Raw genomic sequence first — 17,745 nt, 5'->3', positions numbered from 1 at the left:
ACTTCTGACCTGTGCCCTGAGCAGGCATCAACAGCAGCAATAACTAAAAAGAAGCAAATGCACAAAGATAGCCTATGGGACACGTTGGAAGCTGGCAAGGCAGAACCAAGCCCCTTGGAACTGATTTGTTTCCTAACAGATTCACAAGGAAAGAATGATAGAAACTCTGTGACAAGCCTTGCAAGTACCAAATGAAATCAGGAGATTGTGCTAGGTGCTGTACATCTGTTTATGATGAGGGCTCCCTGTTCAGGAAGATTCTGATATTCAGTGTTGTCTCCAGGAATTATTAAAATACATATTAGTGATTTATTGTAAGTGACTATTTCTTCTTTAGAGAGAGAGAAGCTGCAACTGCTGAAATAGATATTTAAATATTAAGATCGCAGAATCTAACAAGAAAGAGCAATAAAAAGCGTAGCCAAGCGTTAATAAACATGGCTATTTTTCAAGGTTACAGCCATAATACATAATTTATGAAGTTTGAAGAAAGTTATCCCCTTGATCCATTAAAGTTACTTTATAATTCTTATTTTGTGGTTGAAAAAAAGGAGATTTTCTAGAGTTGCAAAGCTCCATGAAAGAAATGTCTAGATACATAAGACATGATTCAATCCCATTTTGAGATTAGTTTCTTTTAAATATTTCATAAGTTACTAAAAGCATTTGAAAACAATAAACCACACATCCAGCCCTCTCCATTCATACAGTAAATAATCTATGACAAGACAGTAACCATTCAGACAGTAACTCCTCCCTGAATAAAGATTTAATTAGATGTCTCTGCTAACGTGCTTTGTGTCATTGACACATGCTTTTCTGAAGTGCAGTCAAAGACATGCAGCCTGAAAAACATCACAATTTGTTGTAAGATTGAGAAATCAGCCTCAGTGATTAAATCAAAGCAAGCCATTAAAATTTCCTTCTTTATCCCTGCAAGTGCACATTGGCTCTGTTTTAACTTTCCTGCACATGAAAGCTGATTTCTGTCACTGGGCTGATATCCCCACTGAGGGGCACCAGAGCAGGAATGAGAATCCCAGTGCCAGATTCCAGAGTTACCCTTTTGCACCCCAGAAATGCTGTGAACATCTGGGCACTGGTGATCTGCTGACTGCTTTAAATTCTGCAGGGCACCTGCTGTGCTGCTGTGGCTCTCACAAGGTGTGACAAACATCTAATGTGACAAAGGGCTTTATGTGCAACGCTTAATATACTTTTTATGCCTCTATGTTTGCTTTAGAAATAATGGACAATCAGATTAATGCAGTGTGTAAAACACATCATATAAACGTATTTCCTGCCCTTTACTGCTCTGTATCAGCCCCATTACCATGCAGAATGTTGCTTACTGATGAATAATGGCTGATATCACAAGGGATATCACATTTCCTTTTTCTCAGGAGCAGCTACATGCTTAAAGCCAAATTTGTCATTGGTGACGCCATTCAGATTTGTTTATTCATGTTGATGGCAGGCAAAATAGAAGTATTTTCTAGTTTTGGAGCTGTGCAGTACTCAGGGCTTTAATTCTGCCTAAAAGGAACAGAATACTAAATTCTGAAACATAAGCTTGACTTTAAACATTATTCTGCTGGAATTAAAGGTGTTTAAAAGTAGGCATGTATTATCTTACTGAATAGGAGTGGGCTTGATCTTTGCTTGAACATTTTCCTGAATTAGAATCAAGTTTCCTGGACTTTTCAGTAGCAAGAAATGTCAGAGCCTACAAGGTTAAGGCAAACTTGATCGTATCTGCAACATCCTTGGTAATGTTGCAAGTGAACTTTCAGATCCAGATCACTATTATTTGATGTATTTTAAAGCTACTTATTCAAACTGTGGAAGATACCAAAATAAGGCTTGACTGATGTGCTGGTTCTGCATTGGAGCCACCCACAGAAATGATTTTTTCTGTGAGGAGCTGCTGAGAGCTTCCTCTGTGCCTAGCAAAACTAGTTGTTTGCTAGCTTTGAGAATAAGCATGCTAACAAGCCAATTAAAAACTAGATTCACCTCTGTGAGATTCACAATTTAAAACAAACAAACGCTGGGAATTCTCTCATTTCCTTCCAGCCTGGAAACAGGTAAAAAGGCCAGCCCTGCTTTCTTTCAGTTACTGTTAATAATGTTTTGAGCTTGATTTGCCTTCCTCCTAATCCTATCTCACAGCAGGAAATGAGGAAGTATATTCTAGTGGGTGCACTGGCATTTGGCCAGTGCTAAACCCACCACAACTGACTAAATGGTTTTGCTCAGGTGTGAATTTTTATGTGATTATTATATTAATAACATACACCTTTACCAGTCTGTCATCTGAGTTACTGTTTCCTTTAGGAAATAGAATTTGACATGGCTGTGATCCCTTTTATTTTCACTGACTCTTTCTTGATATATTTACTCTGGTGAATGAGTACCTTTGTTCTTGTTTCTTCAGGTTAAACTGTCATTAGAGTTCTTTTGTTCTTGTTCTGTCTGCAGTGCACTGTGAAAATATTTCAGACTTAATAATGTTCATACCAGAACACTGTCATAAAGGCAGATAACAAGAGCTGCCTGGCACAAATCTGCTATTTTGATGTTTGGGTACCTTGGTAATCCCTCCTATGTCACATGGCTCTGCTAAAGCACCTGGATTAATGCTCTGATGATTTAAATAGATGCCTTGGAGTGTTCCGTTCCAGGGCATAATTTCCTTTATTAGTTCATCACAACTTCATACTGGTGACCTTCAAAGTCACACTGCAAATTTATCTTCTTTCAGATTCTTCTCTGGAAAAAGTAATGACCCTGGGAAATGGAAGCCACTGAAAAATGTTGCAAAGGGTAATAAAACAGCTCTAACTTTCACAAAAGTTTTAAGTTTGGGTATTGCCTCCCTTTACTGTTCTGTAAGAGCAGATTCTAAATAGGCGTTTAAAATTATTTGTTATTTAAAAGAATGCATGTATAGTGTATTTAGAGAAGGCAAAATTAGTTTTTATTCTGGAAGAAGTTATAAATACATTCCACTGTGCTGACAGACAAGCTGGACAGGACAAATGACCATGACACAAGTGTTCTGATTAAACTGAATTTCAGTTAAAAGTCCTAGACAAGCAGTAGGATATCATAAACAGCCTGAGCAGAGCCTTACCTGCACAATGAACATGGCTATGTGGTGGAACTCACCACGGCCACCCTGCTTCACTGGCACTGTCATGAAGAATTTACTGCCATCCTTGGAGAAAACAGGTTCCTCGTTCTGTAAGTGTAACATTGTGTTAGTCTGGCACACCTCTCATTACATTTCTTAACAAAAGATCAGCCTCAATTTTTTTGTCTACTTGGTTTTGCTGTGCTCAGAAGTCAGTTGGAGAAGACATTGTTAGGTTTTAAGTATATTCTGTTAAGTTTAACAAAAACGTGGTGGCTAAAGCTGAATATGGTTCAGGCAATGTGCAATTCTGTCCTAAAGGGTGTTTAGAATATTACAGCCCTTGCAGAACTCTCCCTCACAATAACCTCTGGGAGTTACCTCTGGTACTCTCATTCCAAATGCAGGGGGACATTCCAGGACAGTGTCCTTTACAGACATACAAATAATGGCAGAGATAACTCCTACTGCTGAGGAGGAGAAGAAAAGTTTCAATGGTTTGGACTCACTGAGCACATGTTTAACACCCACTGATTTTGATAAAGTTGTGTGGAAAAAATAAGCACATTGAATTGATATTCTGAATCAGGGTTTTACCACAAACTGTAGCCTGATGTGATACCATCTCTCCCTGTCTAGCTTTGCCCAGAAGTATGAAAGGAAATGGCTTGCTATAAAAGCATTGGGGTTTTTTTTGTTAAAATGATTTCTCATTTGCACATTGCAAAATGAAGCCTGAAATGTAGTTTAAATGGAATGTGTTTCATCCAGTTATTGGACAGTTCTTCTGAAGCTATGAAAATGGAATAATTGGCTGACATATTAGTTAAACATATTGTTCTGGGTATGAATTTAGAAATACTTTACTTTCTCATTCCAATTATAGCCTATATGACCTCTAATCTTTGAACTCCTGCTTTAATTTGGTGAGATCATTTTTAAATCAGAAACAAATCACAGTAAGTAGGACATGCCTGGAATGAGATTCATCTGGTCTGTCTTCCACCACCCCAGACTTGGGTAGTTAATCAGCTGTTCATCTAAATGCTTACTGAACTGAATCCAGACAGGCCAGAAACTGAAGGGAATATTGCCTCCAAAACCCTCAGAGGTGTCTCAGGACTTTATTAGCTTATAAAATAACACACAGTTAAATAAAAATGACAATGAAGCAATTATGCATTATACACCCAGAAATAGCATTTCTACTGTACCTGTTTAGGGAGCCACAGGTCTGACTGCATTTCATATTTCTAAAAGAAAAAAAAATAGGAAAAAATTGGTTTTATGGAATAGCTAGAGATAAAAAATATTTCCCATATTCAGCAAAAGGTCTCTAGGTATTTAATGGGTTTTTTTTCTACTGTGTTACAATCTCCTCATCTCTTTGCTGGCACTTGCATTGAAACAAATGATAATTTAATTACAAAGTCAGCTGCTTTATTCAGATTTTTGGTAGAACATCACAGGGGAAACTAAGAATCTCATTTCAGTGCTTTCTGATTAGCTATCAAGAAGCTTTTCATAGGCAGCTCTATTTGTTTTTTACCTCCAGGCATCATCTGACAACTGGATATTTTAGGTCCTTCATCAACACTGGGCAAACAGCCAGAATCAAGCTCAAATTGTGAGACCTTTTCAAAACACAATCCTGTGCCTTAATGGCTGTAGTGTGGCATTAGTGATGAGAAAAAAAATAAAAAACAAATTATTTTTTTTATTGTTCATATTCATGTTTCACATGATGTCATTTGAAAAAAAAAAAAAACCCAAACCAACAAAACAACCAAATATCATACACACATTGTTGAAAAAAAATATAATACACATTAACTGTTGCAAATTGTGATAGTCACAGGGAAGTATTGAAAATTTAGTAGGTATAGAAGAATCTGTACATATATGGCCTGAAAAATGAAAATCTGTAGCTATTACAGCAGTTGGTTTTATACATTTCTTTTTGAAACTGAGGACATGTGCAACATCCTAGAGAGGAAATAGGTTTACAGCTGAAATCAAATGGTGTGATACAATGTTAAATTCTCACAATATTTAGCCTTTCCTCATTCATTGGTGATTTCAAGAGCATCACCTTATCCCAGAGGGTGCAGTGCAGGAACCCTCCAGGAGGAGCCAGGCCTGGGCTGTGCTCACAACAGTGAGAGTACATCACTATCCTTCCTCAGCCCCCTAAAAATGTCCTTTGCTGCACTGTAAGCATTCTGGAGTGGGACTTCTCAGTCTGTGCCTCTTACATTATGTCCTGGATTACAGCTCCCTGGGTACCCACTTCCCACAAATCCAATTGACCTTGGAGCACATAAATGTTCCCCTCTCAGAAGCAGCTGCAGTGGTTCAGGACCAACTTTCTTAATAAAAAGACAGAAGGCTCACAGGAACCAAATCTCAATGGTCACAATCTTAATCCATACTTTGGGGATTCATTCACAGTTTCTGAGTGAGGAAAAACACCCTGTAGTAGTCAGCAGAAGAAGAAGATGAGCTTGGAAATAATCTCTGACACTTCAATATGACTGACTTCAGCAGCAGACACTGATGGGAGCCTTTTGACTCAGAGGCCAACATTAATCACTCATAACCATTTAAACTGCCAAATCATACCCTCTGCTTTGGAGCATCTGTTGGTACTGATAGCAGCATGTACAGAAAATATTTATACTTTTAGCTGGTTCTGGGAAGAGATTGTGACTCAGAATGGGAAAGCAGCCAAATGCATTCAAGATGCAAGATTGACTGAGAAAATGGGGAGATGTAATGCAGGAGTGTCAGAAGTCAAAGTCTGGGTCCAGGGGCGGAATGTGCCTGGATTCAAAGAGAAAAATGTGTTTCAGTTTGGCTTACATTCAAAAATGAAATATCCTTGTTGCCTTTCAAATTTTTTTTCTAAAGTTATTTAATTCTGTGATCAAATTTGAAGGAGTTATAAGAATTTTACACTTTTTCGTTAAGTGTATGGAAGCTGTGAGAGACAGAAAGATCTAAAACTCTGCAGGGGGAGAGAGGAGAAATCAGTCAGCTGAAAATATCTGTCAGAGGACAAGCTTGTCACTGCTCTAGCTATATCCCAAGTACATGATGTTCAGCAACTGCAGCTTCCAATGAAGCTAATGAATGAACAAAGCTTAGTAATTCTGAAAATGTCACTCAAAGTTGCTAACTGCATGAACTCATTTCACCACATTTGGAATTTTCTCACATCCATTTCCTCCCTGTTGACTAATTATATTCAGCTTGCAACTACTGCATCTGCAAACTGATTTCCAAATATCTTTTTCTGAATATGAAAACAAAATACAGAAGAAACCTTGAAAAGAGACCTTGGGGAAAAAAAAAAAAAAAACCAACCAAAACACAAAAACTAAACAACTTACCCTGGTACAAGCTCCAGTTGTGGTTTCACAAACTGTAAGGATGGAGATATTCTGAGCTCTGTTTAACCATCTCACCACAGCCTTGGTGTTGCTTATCCATTTCACCATGGTGATATAATATTCCCTAAGCAAAACATTTGAGAACACAATGTTCAGATCATTGGTATTTCAGATTAGACTTCGGGAAAAAAAACCCCATATATACAGTTCATTTTAATGCTGAATTTGTACTGCCTGACTAAAGGATGGAGAAAATAACCCCAAATGTCCAGCATCTGTGTTCCTAAAAGTGGGATGGCTCAGTCCTTCAATGTGATGTTCCCCTGGGAAATTTTTGCATATACACACAAACTTTACCAACTGTGAGACATATGCTTGCAAATACACATGAACTGTGTACTTTCTAGGCAGCTCAGAAACAAGCTCTGAATTCCAACAGAAGCCACTATTTTCCTACAACAAATAACTTCAGATGACACACATTTTTGCAAAATAATCCAATCTTACTGCCAAAGAAAAAAAGAAGTTCTATAATATTAGAGTTCAGCTAGAGCCCACTTTATAAAATTATAAAGTAATAAGTATTTTATAACAGGACTTCTGGATAAAAAGGGAGGTCCCTCTCACTGTCCATGTGTTTCTGTTTCTGTTTTAACAAACAACTCATAATATCAGCCAAACTGTCTGTCCCTCAACACCCCTGGCTGAGCACATGGTCTTCCCTTGGGCTGGTGCTATGGAGGATTTGCCTTCTTCCTCCCAAGATCCTGCTGGGCTGTCTGGCTGGGGATGTTAAGAGAAGACCTGCTGCCCTCTGTCATCCCTGCCCAGCTATTTCCTTCCCTTCTCCCCTGCTGGCAGCTCTCACAGTGCAGCTGAGTTATGTGCTGGAGTGGAGTCAGCTTGTCTGCAAAAAACTCAGACCCCCTTTAAAACAAGGGGCTTAGCTTGAATATAATTAGGCTTTTAATCTATTACTGATAGGGGTCTCATTACTCTTTGACAACAGGCTTTTAATTATACATTCAAAAGGCTCCTTGCTAGCTCAGAGCAGCACCAGCAGCAAAGCTGCACTCAGGAGAGGCAGGAGACAGGAGAGCAGTGCAGCTTCACTCAGGCTGGTGCTGTGTTTGCAGAACACACCTGAGCGAGCCAGCATGCAGATTCCTTTGGCTTTCACATCTGACTTCTAGTAAAACAGGTATCTTCATATCTGGATACGAGAATGATAAATAGAAATGGGGACTTCAAGTGTATTCTGAGTCTAATATTTAATTTTTTCTTTTTTTTTTTCTTTTTTTTTTTTTTTGCTTTAACAGATGTTTAATCTTACTGAGAGGCAAAAATGTATGCAGAGGTTAAACAAGATCTACCATGACAGCAGGTGACACAAGCAAGACAGCAATCAGTTTGTGTCCCCAAGCTTCTCAGGCTTTATTGTACACACCTCCAGCTTGCTCACAACCCCACTTGCAAGAGGAAAAACTAATTGCATTCTGGACAAAGGACTGAAGCAAAATATTAAAGATGTTTTTCACTGAAGAAAACATAACTGTACACATGGAATGGAAGCACCAAGGGGGAAACAGTAATTGCTTGAAATACAACCATGTGTCTGAAGGAAGACTGTCAGTCTTTGTGACATTAACAGTGCATAGCAGGTGGTAATTTTTTCTACAGAATGAAACTTTAAGGAGAAACATTTACAAGTGTTATCGTATCTTTATATCAGAATAGCCTGAACAGGACTTTGGAAATATTACCAAGCACCTTTATAGGATCCCTAAAAGAAGAAAATTAATTTTTCATTGAATTTATTCACTGAATTTTTCATTGCATTTATTCAATCTTACATCAAGTTCCCAGATGCCCTAAAAATCAGGGAAAGAGTTTTATGTCTTCAAAGGTCCTACACCAGACACAATTTGGGAAAAGTTGAGAATCTGAATGTTACTTTTTTTGGTTAACTAACAGAACCTCTTTCCCCTTCTCTTTACCCCTCCCTTCCCATTTCTGTGGTTTCTCTGTGCAGGAGTGTCTCCATAACAGCAGATGGGTATGACCTGTATAAATACTTCTAAAAATAGTTTAATAAATAACCCATAAATATTTCTAAAAAGGTGATGAACCATTTGATTTAATTCTGAAATACTCCCATGACCTATTTACTGGTAACTCCATAATGAAAGGGTTAGAAACACACTGCATAAAATGACTTCTAAAGGTAGCTGCTACTTTTACTAAAAAAAGCTAATACTTTGGAAAAAAAAAAATCCCAAAACTCCCAGTTATTGAAAACTTCAAAGATTTTCACTCTAGGAAAGCCTGTTAAAAGCACATTGTTCATATCTCTATATATATTGATATATGGACATATATGGATTGATGACCAGTGTGAAGACTGTTACTGAAATCCTGAGTCAAATTCACAATATACAGTAAAAACAGAAACAAATATACAATTTTTCTAAGTTTTAATGCATGAAAATTGTACCTTAATAGTTAAAATGAAGAAGAAACTAACTTTTTTCCCCAGATTTAAATAGATTTGCTCATTCTCATGCACTAGCAAGCCAGAATTTTCATCAAATGAACAACAACAATATCTTTATCAAGAACTGGCAAAGATGCTCCAGAGATTTGGCTTCAGCTTCAAGAAGACAAAGAAAGCTTTAAGATACTAACATTAATATTTGAGTCTACTATTACTTTCCATCTGCTGAGGATGCAGAATGAATCTGAAAATCTTGAAGCGAAACCATAACATCTGAACAACATTTTCAAGATTATCTTTATCTTGGGGATCTTTTCTTACACATTGCTTTTTTGCTTTACTTCTTTGCTCCTTCTGACACTTAAAGTTCAACTTTAATGTCATCAAGGTGAGTGAAGATGCTGATCTTGATGGCAAGAAATCTCTTTCAGATTTACAGCACTGTTTAAATGAATGAAGGGTTAGCAAGCAGCAGCAGATTTTATTATGTTTTTCAGTAGTGGCCCATCAATAGACAGAAAATAATTCAAAATGTTGAACTCATTCAATATAATTTCTCTTACTAGCACAATCAGTAAGCATTTCAGTTGACACTAATAACTGCAAGGCATAATTCACTATTAAATTATTCCTGCAATAAATTAGAGTACTTCAATTTATGTAGAAGAGAGCTACACCAGGCTAAGATTGTTTGTATCAGTTGTGAATAAGTGGCCACTGTTAACATCCTGATTGTTTTGAGAACAATTACCATAAAATATTTCACCAAGAAATTATATACCTTGACTTGAAGCTGTCAGGTGGCATCAGTTCCAGGGTATGTGCTGGTCCGTACAGATTAACTACAAACAGCTTTACTGTGGGGTTTGTTTGACCTGCCTTTGGAAAAGAAAAAAAAAAAAAATAGAAGTTTTAGAGGCACTGAATCAGTGACAGCTAAGCAGACTCAGTTGTTAAAATAATTCAGTATCTTTATAATAATGAAAAGTTATTAAAGCTCAAGTATCTTAAATCTGAAAAATTAATTTCATAGCCATATGAATCACACAGATATGAAGTATTGAGTGATTCTTTCACCACCCTTTACTGATGGAACACCTTCCTGTGCAGAGCAAGTGACCAGCACTAGAAGAGGCTTTGCCCACTTCAGTGCAGTCAGCTACCAAAACACAGCCAGTTCCTAAATCTGCAGGTAACTGCAGCCTCCAGCTAAGCCCTTTTCAGATGCTGTTGTTCCTTCTGAAAAGCTGCACTACCTCAGTCTTGGATAGCATTCCTCCTCTCTCACCTCTCTTTTTCTTTACCATTTTCCCTCAGTCTTCCTTCCCTTGGTTGCTGAGCTGAAAATCTCAATTTCTGGCCTGCACCAGGAGCCAGCTGCTTTGGCAGGCCAGCTCCCAGGAAAACAAAATTATTCTTGTGGCTAAAGGGGAATAACATGGCAGTTTGATAGATACCCACTGGGAAGAGTCTGATAAATCCTGAGGGTCTACAGGGAGGTGGGAATCATCCTTCTCCTGTAACATGGCTTGTTGCTAAGAGATGCTCCTGAGATGAAGAGAAAGCAATGGAAATAGGAAGAGAGGCTCTGGAGGCCTGCAAGGATGTGCTACTGCTCCCACGTCCCTGTTCTATGCTATCCCCAAGTTTCAGTTTCATGTCACAGGAATTACACTATATAACACCCTCAGGACACAAAACATGAAGTGTGTTCCTCAGTGGGGCTGAGCCCTGTTTAATACTGGAAGGAAAAGGTAAAAACCACTGATTCAACAGATTTACTATTGTATATGACAAAGTTGTATACTTGGCTCTTCACAGGCTGAAATACACCCCCAAATTCCTGTTAGAAATTCCTGTTTGGGCTTATCTCAAAATAAAGTCCAAATGCTGTATCCACTCATTTCTGAGTGGTATAGAGGACAAGAAAGTGGCATTTGTGTGTTTATAATACTGCCACGAAAAAAAAAAAAACAACTTCTTTTTAAAATAATACAGTCTATGTGTATGACATGTACACAGACACAGATAAGCATGTTCCAGTGCTCACAAAAAACATGTGTGTTTCATTTTATTTTTTAATCCTACCTATAATTTTCTCTGATGGTTGCACTCTATAATAAAGGCCAAATCTTTTTTGTAATCTCTGTTGCTACACCACCAGCTTCATTACCAATTAATGATGTTTAACGAGGAACTAAATTTGTATTAAATGGAGACATTAAATAAAGATAATGTTTCTTCATTAATGAGATTACTGAAGTAGCATTGTGTATCACTTTTATGCTGAATTGCTAATGAAATAATATTACTCCTTGCTCATTTCCAAAGCTGACTAAAAAAATAATATTATATTATTCTTTGCTCTGTCACTCAAGTCATTTTGCCAATGCAACTAATATAAACTATCCCTAAAATTACTGTTGTTTCATTGTTTCAGAGTATTATTTCATACCACAAATATATTCTATTTATATAATGTATGTTATTGCTTCATAGCACTGGTACAGCCTAACTGTTCAGCCATCAACAATAAAGTTTCCTCACCCAAAGGCAGTAGCAGGAATAGCAAGGTAACAGAATATTTTGTAAAGCTCTCAATAAACTTGCCCTGAAATGCCAGAGGAGTACCATATAGGTGGACCTGTCAGAAAGGAACCCAGACACTTTTAAACTGTGCAAGGGCTGGATAAACTGATCAGCTGTATGATCAAAACAGATCTGGAGGCACCTCACCAGAAAATCCCCAGAAAATGAGAAGTGATTTCAGGCATTACTCCTATTGGGCTGTTCTTTCACTTTCCAAAACAAACCTAAAAAACCTTCTCTAAATCTTCTAAAACACTGACAGTTCTAATTTTTTTTCCCCTTTTTGATGGCCATGAAAATATGTTACTGTGGCTTCTCTTATTCAATACCAGTCTGTCACATTTATTAACAACAGCACAATCTACTGAGATCTCTGTATCTGTGAAGGAACTTGCCCTGAGCTCTGCACACAATGTCTGACTCCAGAGCAGCTGGGGCTGGATCTTTTTCTTATACAGTCCTTCAAATGCTTCACTCTTCTCTCTGAGGTGCTGGACTGATTTTACCAAGCCAAGTATCAGTGATGAAATTACTTAAATTAATTTCTCTGCTGTCCCCTCACCCAATAGTTTATTTTCAGGTAATCTACTGAAAAAAATATTATTTCCTCAAAAGCATCATGAACAAAACCAGCCTCTGTTACTGTCTGGAAACACTCTTTCCACATGGCTGAATATTATCAGTGACCTCAGAAAAGGAGGTGGGGGGTGCATTCCCACTTATCTTACCTTAGGATATGGATACTGCTTTCCCTTTGGATACAGACCTCCTGTGAACCTGGGAATGACCATGTTGGGCACCAGAGAGTCATTGATGGTCAGGAAGGCCAGTCTCTCCCCATCTGGAGACCACCAGTGGGCAATGTGGGAGTGGAGAAGTTCCTCTGCAAAACCAGATTTCCTTAGAGTCCTTAAAAAAATTCACACACAGTGTCCAGCTTGTTCAGCTGGCACCAAGTTGTTCTCCCTGTGCCAACTTGAAATGTGTCTGTTGCAATTTCAGTAATTTCACATCATCCTGCCTTGAATGGTTGGATAACAAGGAACATTGAAGGAGCATTTTCCTCAAATGCATACTTCCACTACCATCAATAAATCATCTAAATGTGAAAGATTATTGTTACTGACATATGCTTAGGTCTATTGCATTCCAGTACGTGTGTTTACTTAAAATTTTAAATAATTTAAAATAATTTGGGGGTTTAGGGTATTTTTTGTGATTGCCAATTTTTTTTCTTCTCCTCTTAATACAGAATTTCAGAATATCTGATTTCTCTGAGTTGTGGCACCTGATAACATACAGATATTCACACAGTCATATTTATGTAATCATTTTTGGAGAGCAATATTATGATTTTCTTGTCTCAGTGTAGCGGACAGCTTTAATTCTTAGGAAGTTCTGTTCTTCTGGAGCGAAACTTTCTGAAAATCTGAACCAAAAATTTTTCTTAATCCAAATTTTATTTGCTTTCCAAATGAATCCAATTCTCCAAGAACATCACTCAATGTTTTCTTACATTTATTGTCAGTGTATATCACAGTCAAAAAGAACAAATCAGAAGCAACCACAGGCACAGAACCCAAACTCCTGGAATCCCAGCAGCTCCTGAGCAATCTTGAATTCTCCCTGTACAAGTCTTCTGCTTCCGCTTATAAAAACACTCTGAATTTTCATTATGTATTTGATATGTTAGCCTGCTTAGTAAGGATTTTTTATTTAAATCTGAAGAATTTGGCTGGAAAATGAATTGAGAATAGTGTACCAGGGGAAAAGGCCCGACTGCATACCTAATTGGAGAGCCTACCTTACAAAACTACTTAAACTGTCAATAGAGACTCTCCAAGTTGCTAATTGGATTCTGAGGGTTCTGAAGCAGCTTAATGGGTTGAATTATCTAAGTTTAGGTGAAATGAAGCTGGGATCTATATTTAAAGTCATATATTCTGGGTCATGCTTCTCTCCCTGGCTGGATAACTAAAACCTTTTACACAGGAGAAGAGCAGAGAATGAATGGTGAATATCAGATAGCAGAAAACCACAATTATGTTTGCTTTAAAATATTACTGTTTGCATTTGCACAAGGTTATTCACACAAAGAAAAGCTATTCCCAAATGCTTTTTAAGGTAAAATGCTAGTAACAATCTCATGAAAAGACAAAAGAAAACAAATGAGGTCAAAGGAGGAAAGGTGCTCGATTCAACTGAAAATCTCTCAACTGCACCTGGAAAATATTCAGCCTGCTCAGCTTGTGATGTTACTATAAAACTGCTGAAAGTGGAGCAGTGCTGCAGGTTAATGGGGAAGGAGCAGTGTGTTCCTGTGCCAGCAGACACTGGGCTTCTCCAGCATGGGCAGTCTCACCCTGACTGCCATGGTGTTCAGAGCTGAGAAGGGCTCACTGCCTGCCTGCAGGTTAAAAGACTTGGAAAATAAGAGCAAGGAAGGATTCTTCACTAAAAGAAGGCTTTAGGACATGATTCATGAGGAAGGCTTTGGGATCATCTCCCACAGCACCTCAGAAACTTTCTAGTCCCAAATGAGAGAACTTTTGCCTCTCCTGATTGTCACTCTTATTAATTTCTTATTAACTTATTATTAACTCTTATTAACTTCACTTTGTTTTAGCAAAACTTGATATGTTACATCAACTTTGATGAGTTATATTTGTTTAAATTCTTCAACCTGCATGCTGTCATGTAAGATTTTAAGATTCTTAAGTACATATAAAATTATATTCCATTTAAAAAAATGTTCTTTTTTTTTAATGCTGCCACATTAAAAGATTTCAAAACACTAATGGAAACCTTGGAAGTGATTAACTATCTGATCACTTTACAGACTGAGGGATGCAGATTACCATTTTAACTTCAGAGTTCACTTGGGCAGAGATTTGAAAAAAAACCCATGGTGAGCTGTTTGCCCACAGCTACTGAAATGCCAGGAGGTGTGGATAGACCATTATTTAAGGTGAAGTTCTGTGCTGCATGGCATTAACACCATTCCTAAGAAAACCTCTTCACACAAGAAATTTCATACCTCAGGTAAATTAACACCAAGCTATTTATCTATAGAATATATGAGTCACATAGAAAGTGTAGATGAAATGTGTAATAATTTTAAGCTGTTATACCAAGCTAGATAATTTGCTCCCTTTTTTTTTTGCTTTTTTCCTCTTAAATTTATCATTATGTTAAAAGCATTTTGGGTGCAGAGAGAACCATTCTGTGGTACTGGCTGCAGAAGACAGACTGAGCTATCCCCCACTAAAATCTGGGTGCCCTTTTCTGGGGGGATGTTTTAACTGTAAATGGATCATCACTGCTGTCCCTAAAAGCAGCCAGCTGAGTCCTCTCCCTGCTCACTTTTACATGCTACCAAGAGTGCATTTGCTACATTCTAGTTTGAAATGAATTCTTCTTTCTCAGAAAACACTGCTCTATGCAACCAGCAGCCAATACAAAGAATGAGCAGATACAAAGGCAATCTTGCAGGAAAATGAGAAGGGACAGGAACAAACCCACCCTCAGCATTTTCTGCAATGAACAGACTTGTGCTGTTGGATCTGTGCAAGGACCTTGCATCTGTTTTTATAAACAGATATATTTGTCCAGCTTACCTTCATATAGCCAGTCTGTAATTCCATTAAAAATAATTCCTTCTTTTCCTGAGGATGTCAGGCGCAATGAGCTGCTCTTTACATCAGGCTGATAGTAGATGTTATTTTCAAATATATAAATCTGAATGAGGTAAGAGAGATGGAGAGAAAACCAATATTTTGGTAGATATAAATGAATGTTCAGCAATGAATACATAATTTCCTCAGGCTCAGAAGAGTCTACAAAATAATTCAGCATGAGTTTGCACCAACATTGTCTTCATATTTCTTTTTATTATAAGATTGGGAAAACTAAACAAACTTCTAATACTTAAGGCAAGCAAATCCTTCTTTTGAAATTGCCCTTCCAGTTAAAATATTCCTATTCATGTTAAAAAAAATATTATTGCATTCTTAAAAATCATACAGGAGACAAGTTTTATAACAGCTGAATGAATAAATAAAGAAATATTCATCTGGTTTTTTAACTGTGAAATGAAACACACTTCTGGAAGGACATACAGCACAGTACATACACCATAAATATAAGTTACAGCTTTATATCAGGGTGTGAGAACACATTAGAAAAGCAAAAACAAATAGCAGCCAGCTTTTCTCAGCTTGCTGATGACTTCTGACTGACACACCAATGTTTTACCTCAAGTGTACTATATAAATGCTCTTTACTTTTCAAGTCTGGGTTCCTCATCCTCCTTTTTCCTTCTTCACTGCCCCTCATTAGCCTTGTCTGCTCTTTCCCTGCTCACTTTGTTGCAAAGGGTGTCAAGTTCACTCATTTTGTGAGGCTGAGCTCCAGGTTCCATGACCAAGTGCAATAAATCACAATGGCCACGTGTGCACTTGCACAGCTTAACACCAAAACCAAAGCAACAGCAAGATTATTCACCGCCTCAATTCACACTGAGAAAAGGCATCTGTGACAGAACTAAAGAAGCCAAATGCCACAGAAGTTTTTGTTACACCATTTCAGCACTGTACACTGATGATATACAGTGTCTCAGGGAGTGGAACAGGAACTAAATATATTTCCACCAAAGACTGTTTAAAAAGCCTGATCATTTATCATTCTCTCATACTTCCAGAATACACATCTTATGGGAAAATACTAACCAAAGAGCAAAGTTTTATTATCACTATTACTGCTGTTCCCTTTGCTTCTAAATTACCATCTGAAATAGGCTTCCCTATGAGTCCCCAAACTAATGATTTTTAGCAGTAGCCATTTCATGATTTCTGCTGCAGAAAGCTGTAAAGCTGAGGTTTTTTTACATTCAATGAGCAATGCAATGATTTTAACCATTACTGGGAACAGAGTGTGACTTGGAAGTAAGTCCTTTGTGGCCAGATATCAAAGCTTAGCAGTGAGCTCAAATCTGAAGCAACAATAGATGAACCAGTTCGAATAATCCAAAATATACTGAGCTTTATATTAGTACAAAGAATTTCATTTCTGGGAAGCTGATGTATCACTCAACATCAACAGCAAAAGAAAACAACCATGAGAGAACGCTGGATGTATCAAATGCTGGATGATTTTTAAAATAACATCAACAAGAACTTCCTGTAATGTGTATTTCCACACTAAAAATGCACTTTTATTTCTAACATCAAAGAAATTAATACAAGCAAAACCAAGACATGGTTAACTGCTTATAAAATAATTCAGCCAAGTGTTTGTTATTTATGTCAACTAAAACTATTGCTATCATACTCCATTACAAGTAGACTAAGTAGTGAACCACTCTAATAACTATTGCTTCCTACAAAGCAACTTCTTACTGAGGGCTGACAATCCCCTCTTGTTTAAACAGCAGCTTTCAAGAGGTTACCAAAAAAGCTTACTTGGTCAAATGATTCTATTTTATTTAAACTTCTTTAATTAAAAAAAAAAACTTTAATTGATTTTTGAAGATCAGGAGTTTGATTTTTGCTCCTCTCCCCCCTTTTCAGGCTGTTAATGTTCTAAATAGTGAAGATACCCACACTGCCTTGTCTCTGCAGTGAAAAGTTTCATTTCAAATGATCAGTGACAAAGTACAGGATTAAGAATTACTTGTTTTATGACTGAACCCTGAGAAGGTTTTTAACCCTGAGAAGGCTTTTAATCCTGTTATTACTACTTACCAGGCATTGCTAATTCCATTTGACAGATCCCAGTTAAGTAAATATCTCTGAAGGATACTCACAGTTGTGCGTGCCACTGATTGTGGCTGTATCATCTTTATTCCTCACTCATTTCATAAAACAGCTTTGTCTCCATCCTAAACCAGCTCTCAGTCACCCTCTGAACATTCTCAATCTTAGTCAACTCTATAATGCAAAGTTTCCTCTCTTTCCTCGTCACTTCTGAAACAACTTCGAAACTGCTTCAACTTTGAAAGCTGCTCCAAACCCCCATTTATTTGTTGAATGTGCCTACTGGAACATTTTAAATTTCTTGGAAAGCTCCAAAGTCCCACAGCAGCTCTGTCCCTAGCAAGCCTTGAACTCACTGATTATTGAATTTAACATTAAGAA

General features: G+C 37.5%; 1 protein-coding gene across 2 annotated transcripts in view; it reads right to left on the bottom strand.

Moving 5' to 3' along the window:
* DPP10 (dipeptidyl peptidase like 10) overlaps positions 1-17,745 on the bottom strand; it is a 437,009-nt gene that overhangs the window by 26,582 nt on the left and 392,682 nt on the right. For both annotated transcript variants that reach the window (XM_063161640.1, XM_063161639.1), the window contains exons 8-13: positions 15,229-15,349; positions 12,340-12,494; positions 9,804-9,901; positions 6,529-6,652; positions 4,351-4,389; positions 3,137-3,244 (exon numbers count right to left, since the gene is read on the bottom strand). In XM_063161640.1, the coding sequence (XP_063017710.1) occupies positions 3,137-3,244; positions 4,351-4,389; positions 6,529-6,652; positions 9,804-9,901; positions 12,340-12,494; positions 15,229-15,349 (645 nt within the window). The remainder of the gene's footprint in view (positions 1-3,136; positions 3,245-4,350; positions 4,390-6,528; positions 6,653-9,803; positions 9,902-12,339; positions 12,495-15,228; positions 15,350-17,745) is intronic.

The sequence above is a fragment of the Melospiza melodia genome, chromosome 8, assembly GCF_035770615.1.
Source record: "Melospiza melodia melodia isolate bMelMel2 chromosome 8, bMelMel2.pri, whole genome shotgun sequence".
Classification (NCBI taxonomy): domain Eukaryota; kingdom Metazoa; phylum Chordata; class Aves; order Passeriformes; family Passerellidae; genus Melospiza; species Melospiza melodia.
This window is presented reverse-complemented; position numbering and strand designations above follow the sequence as displayed.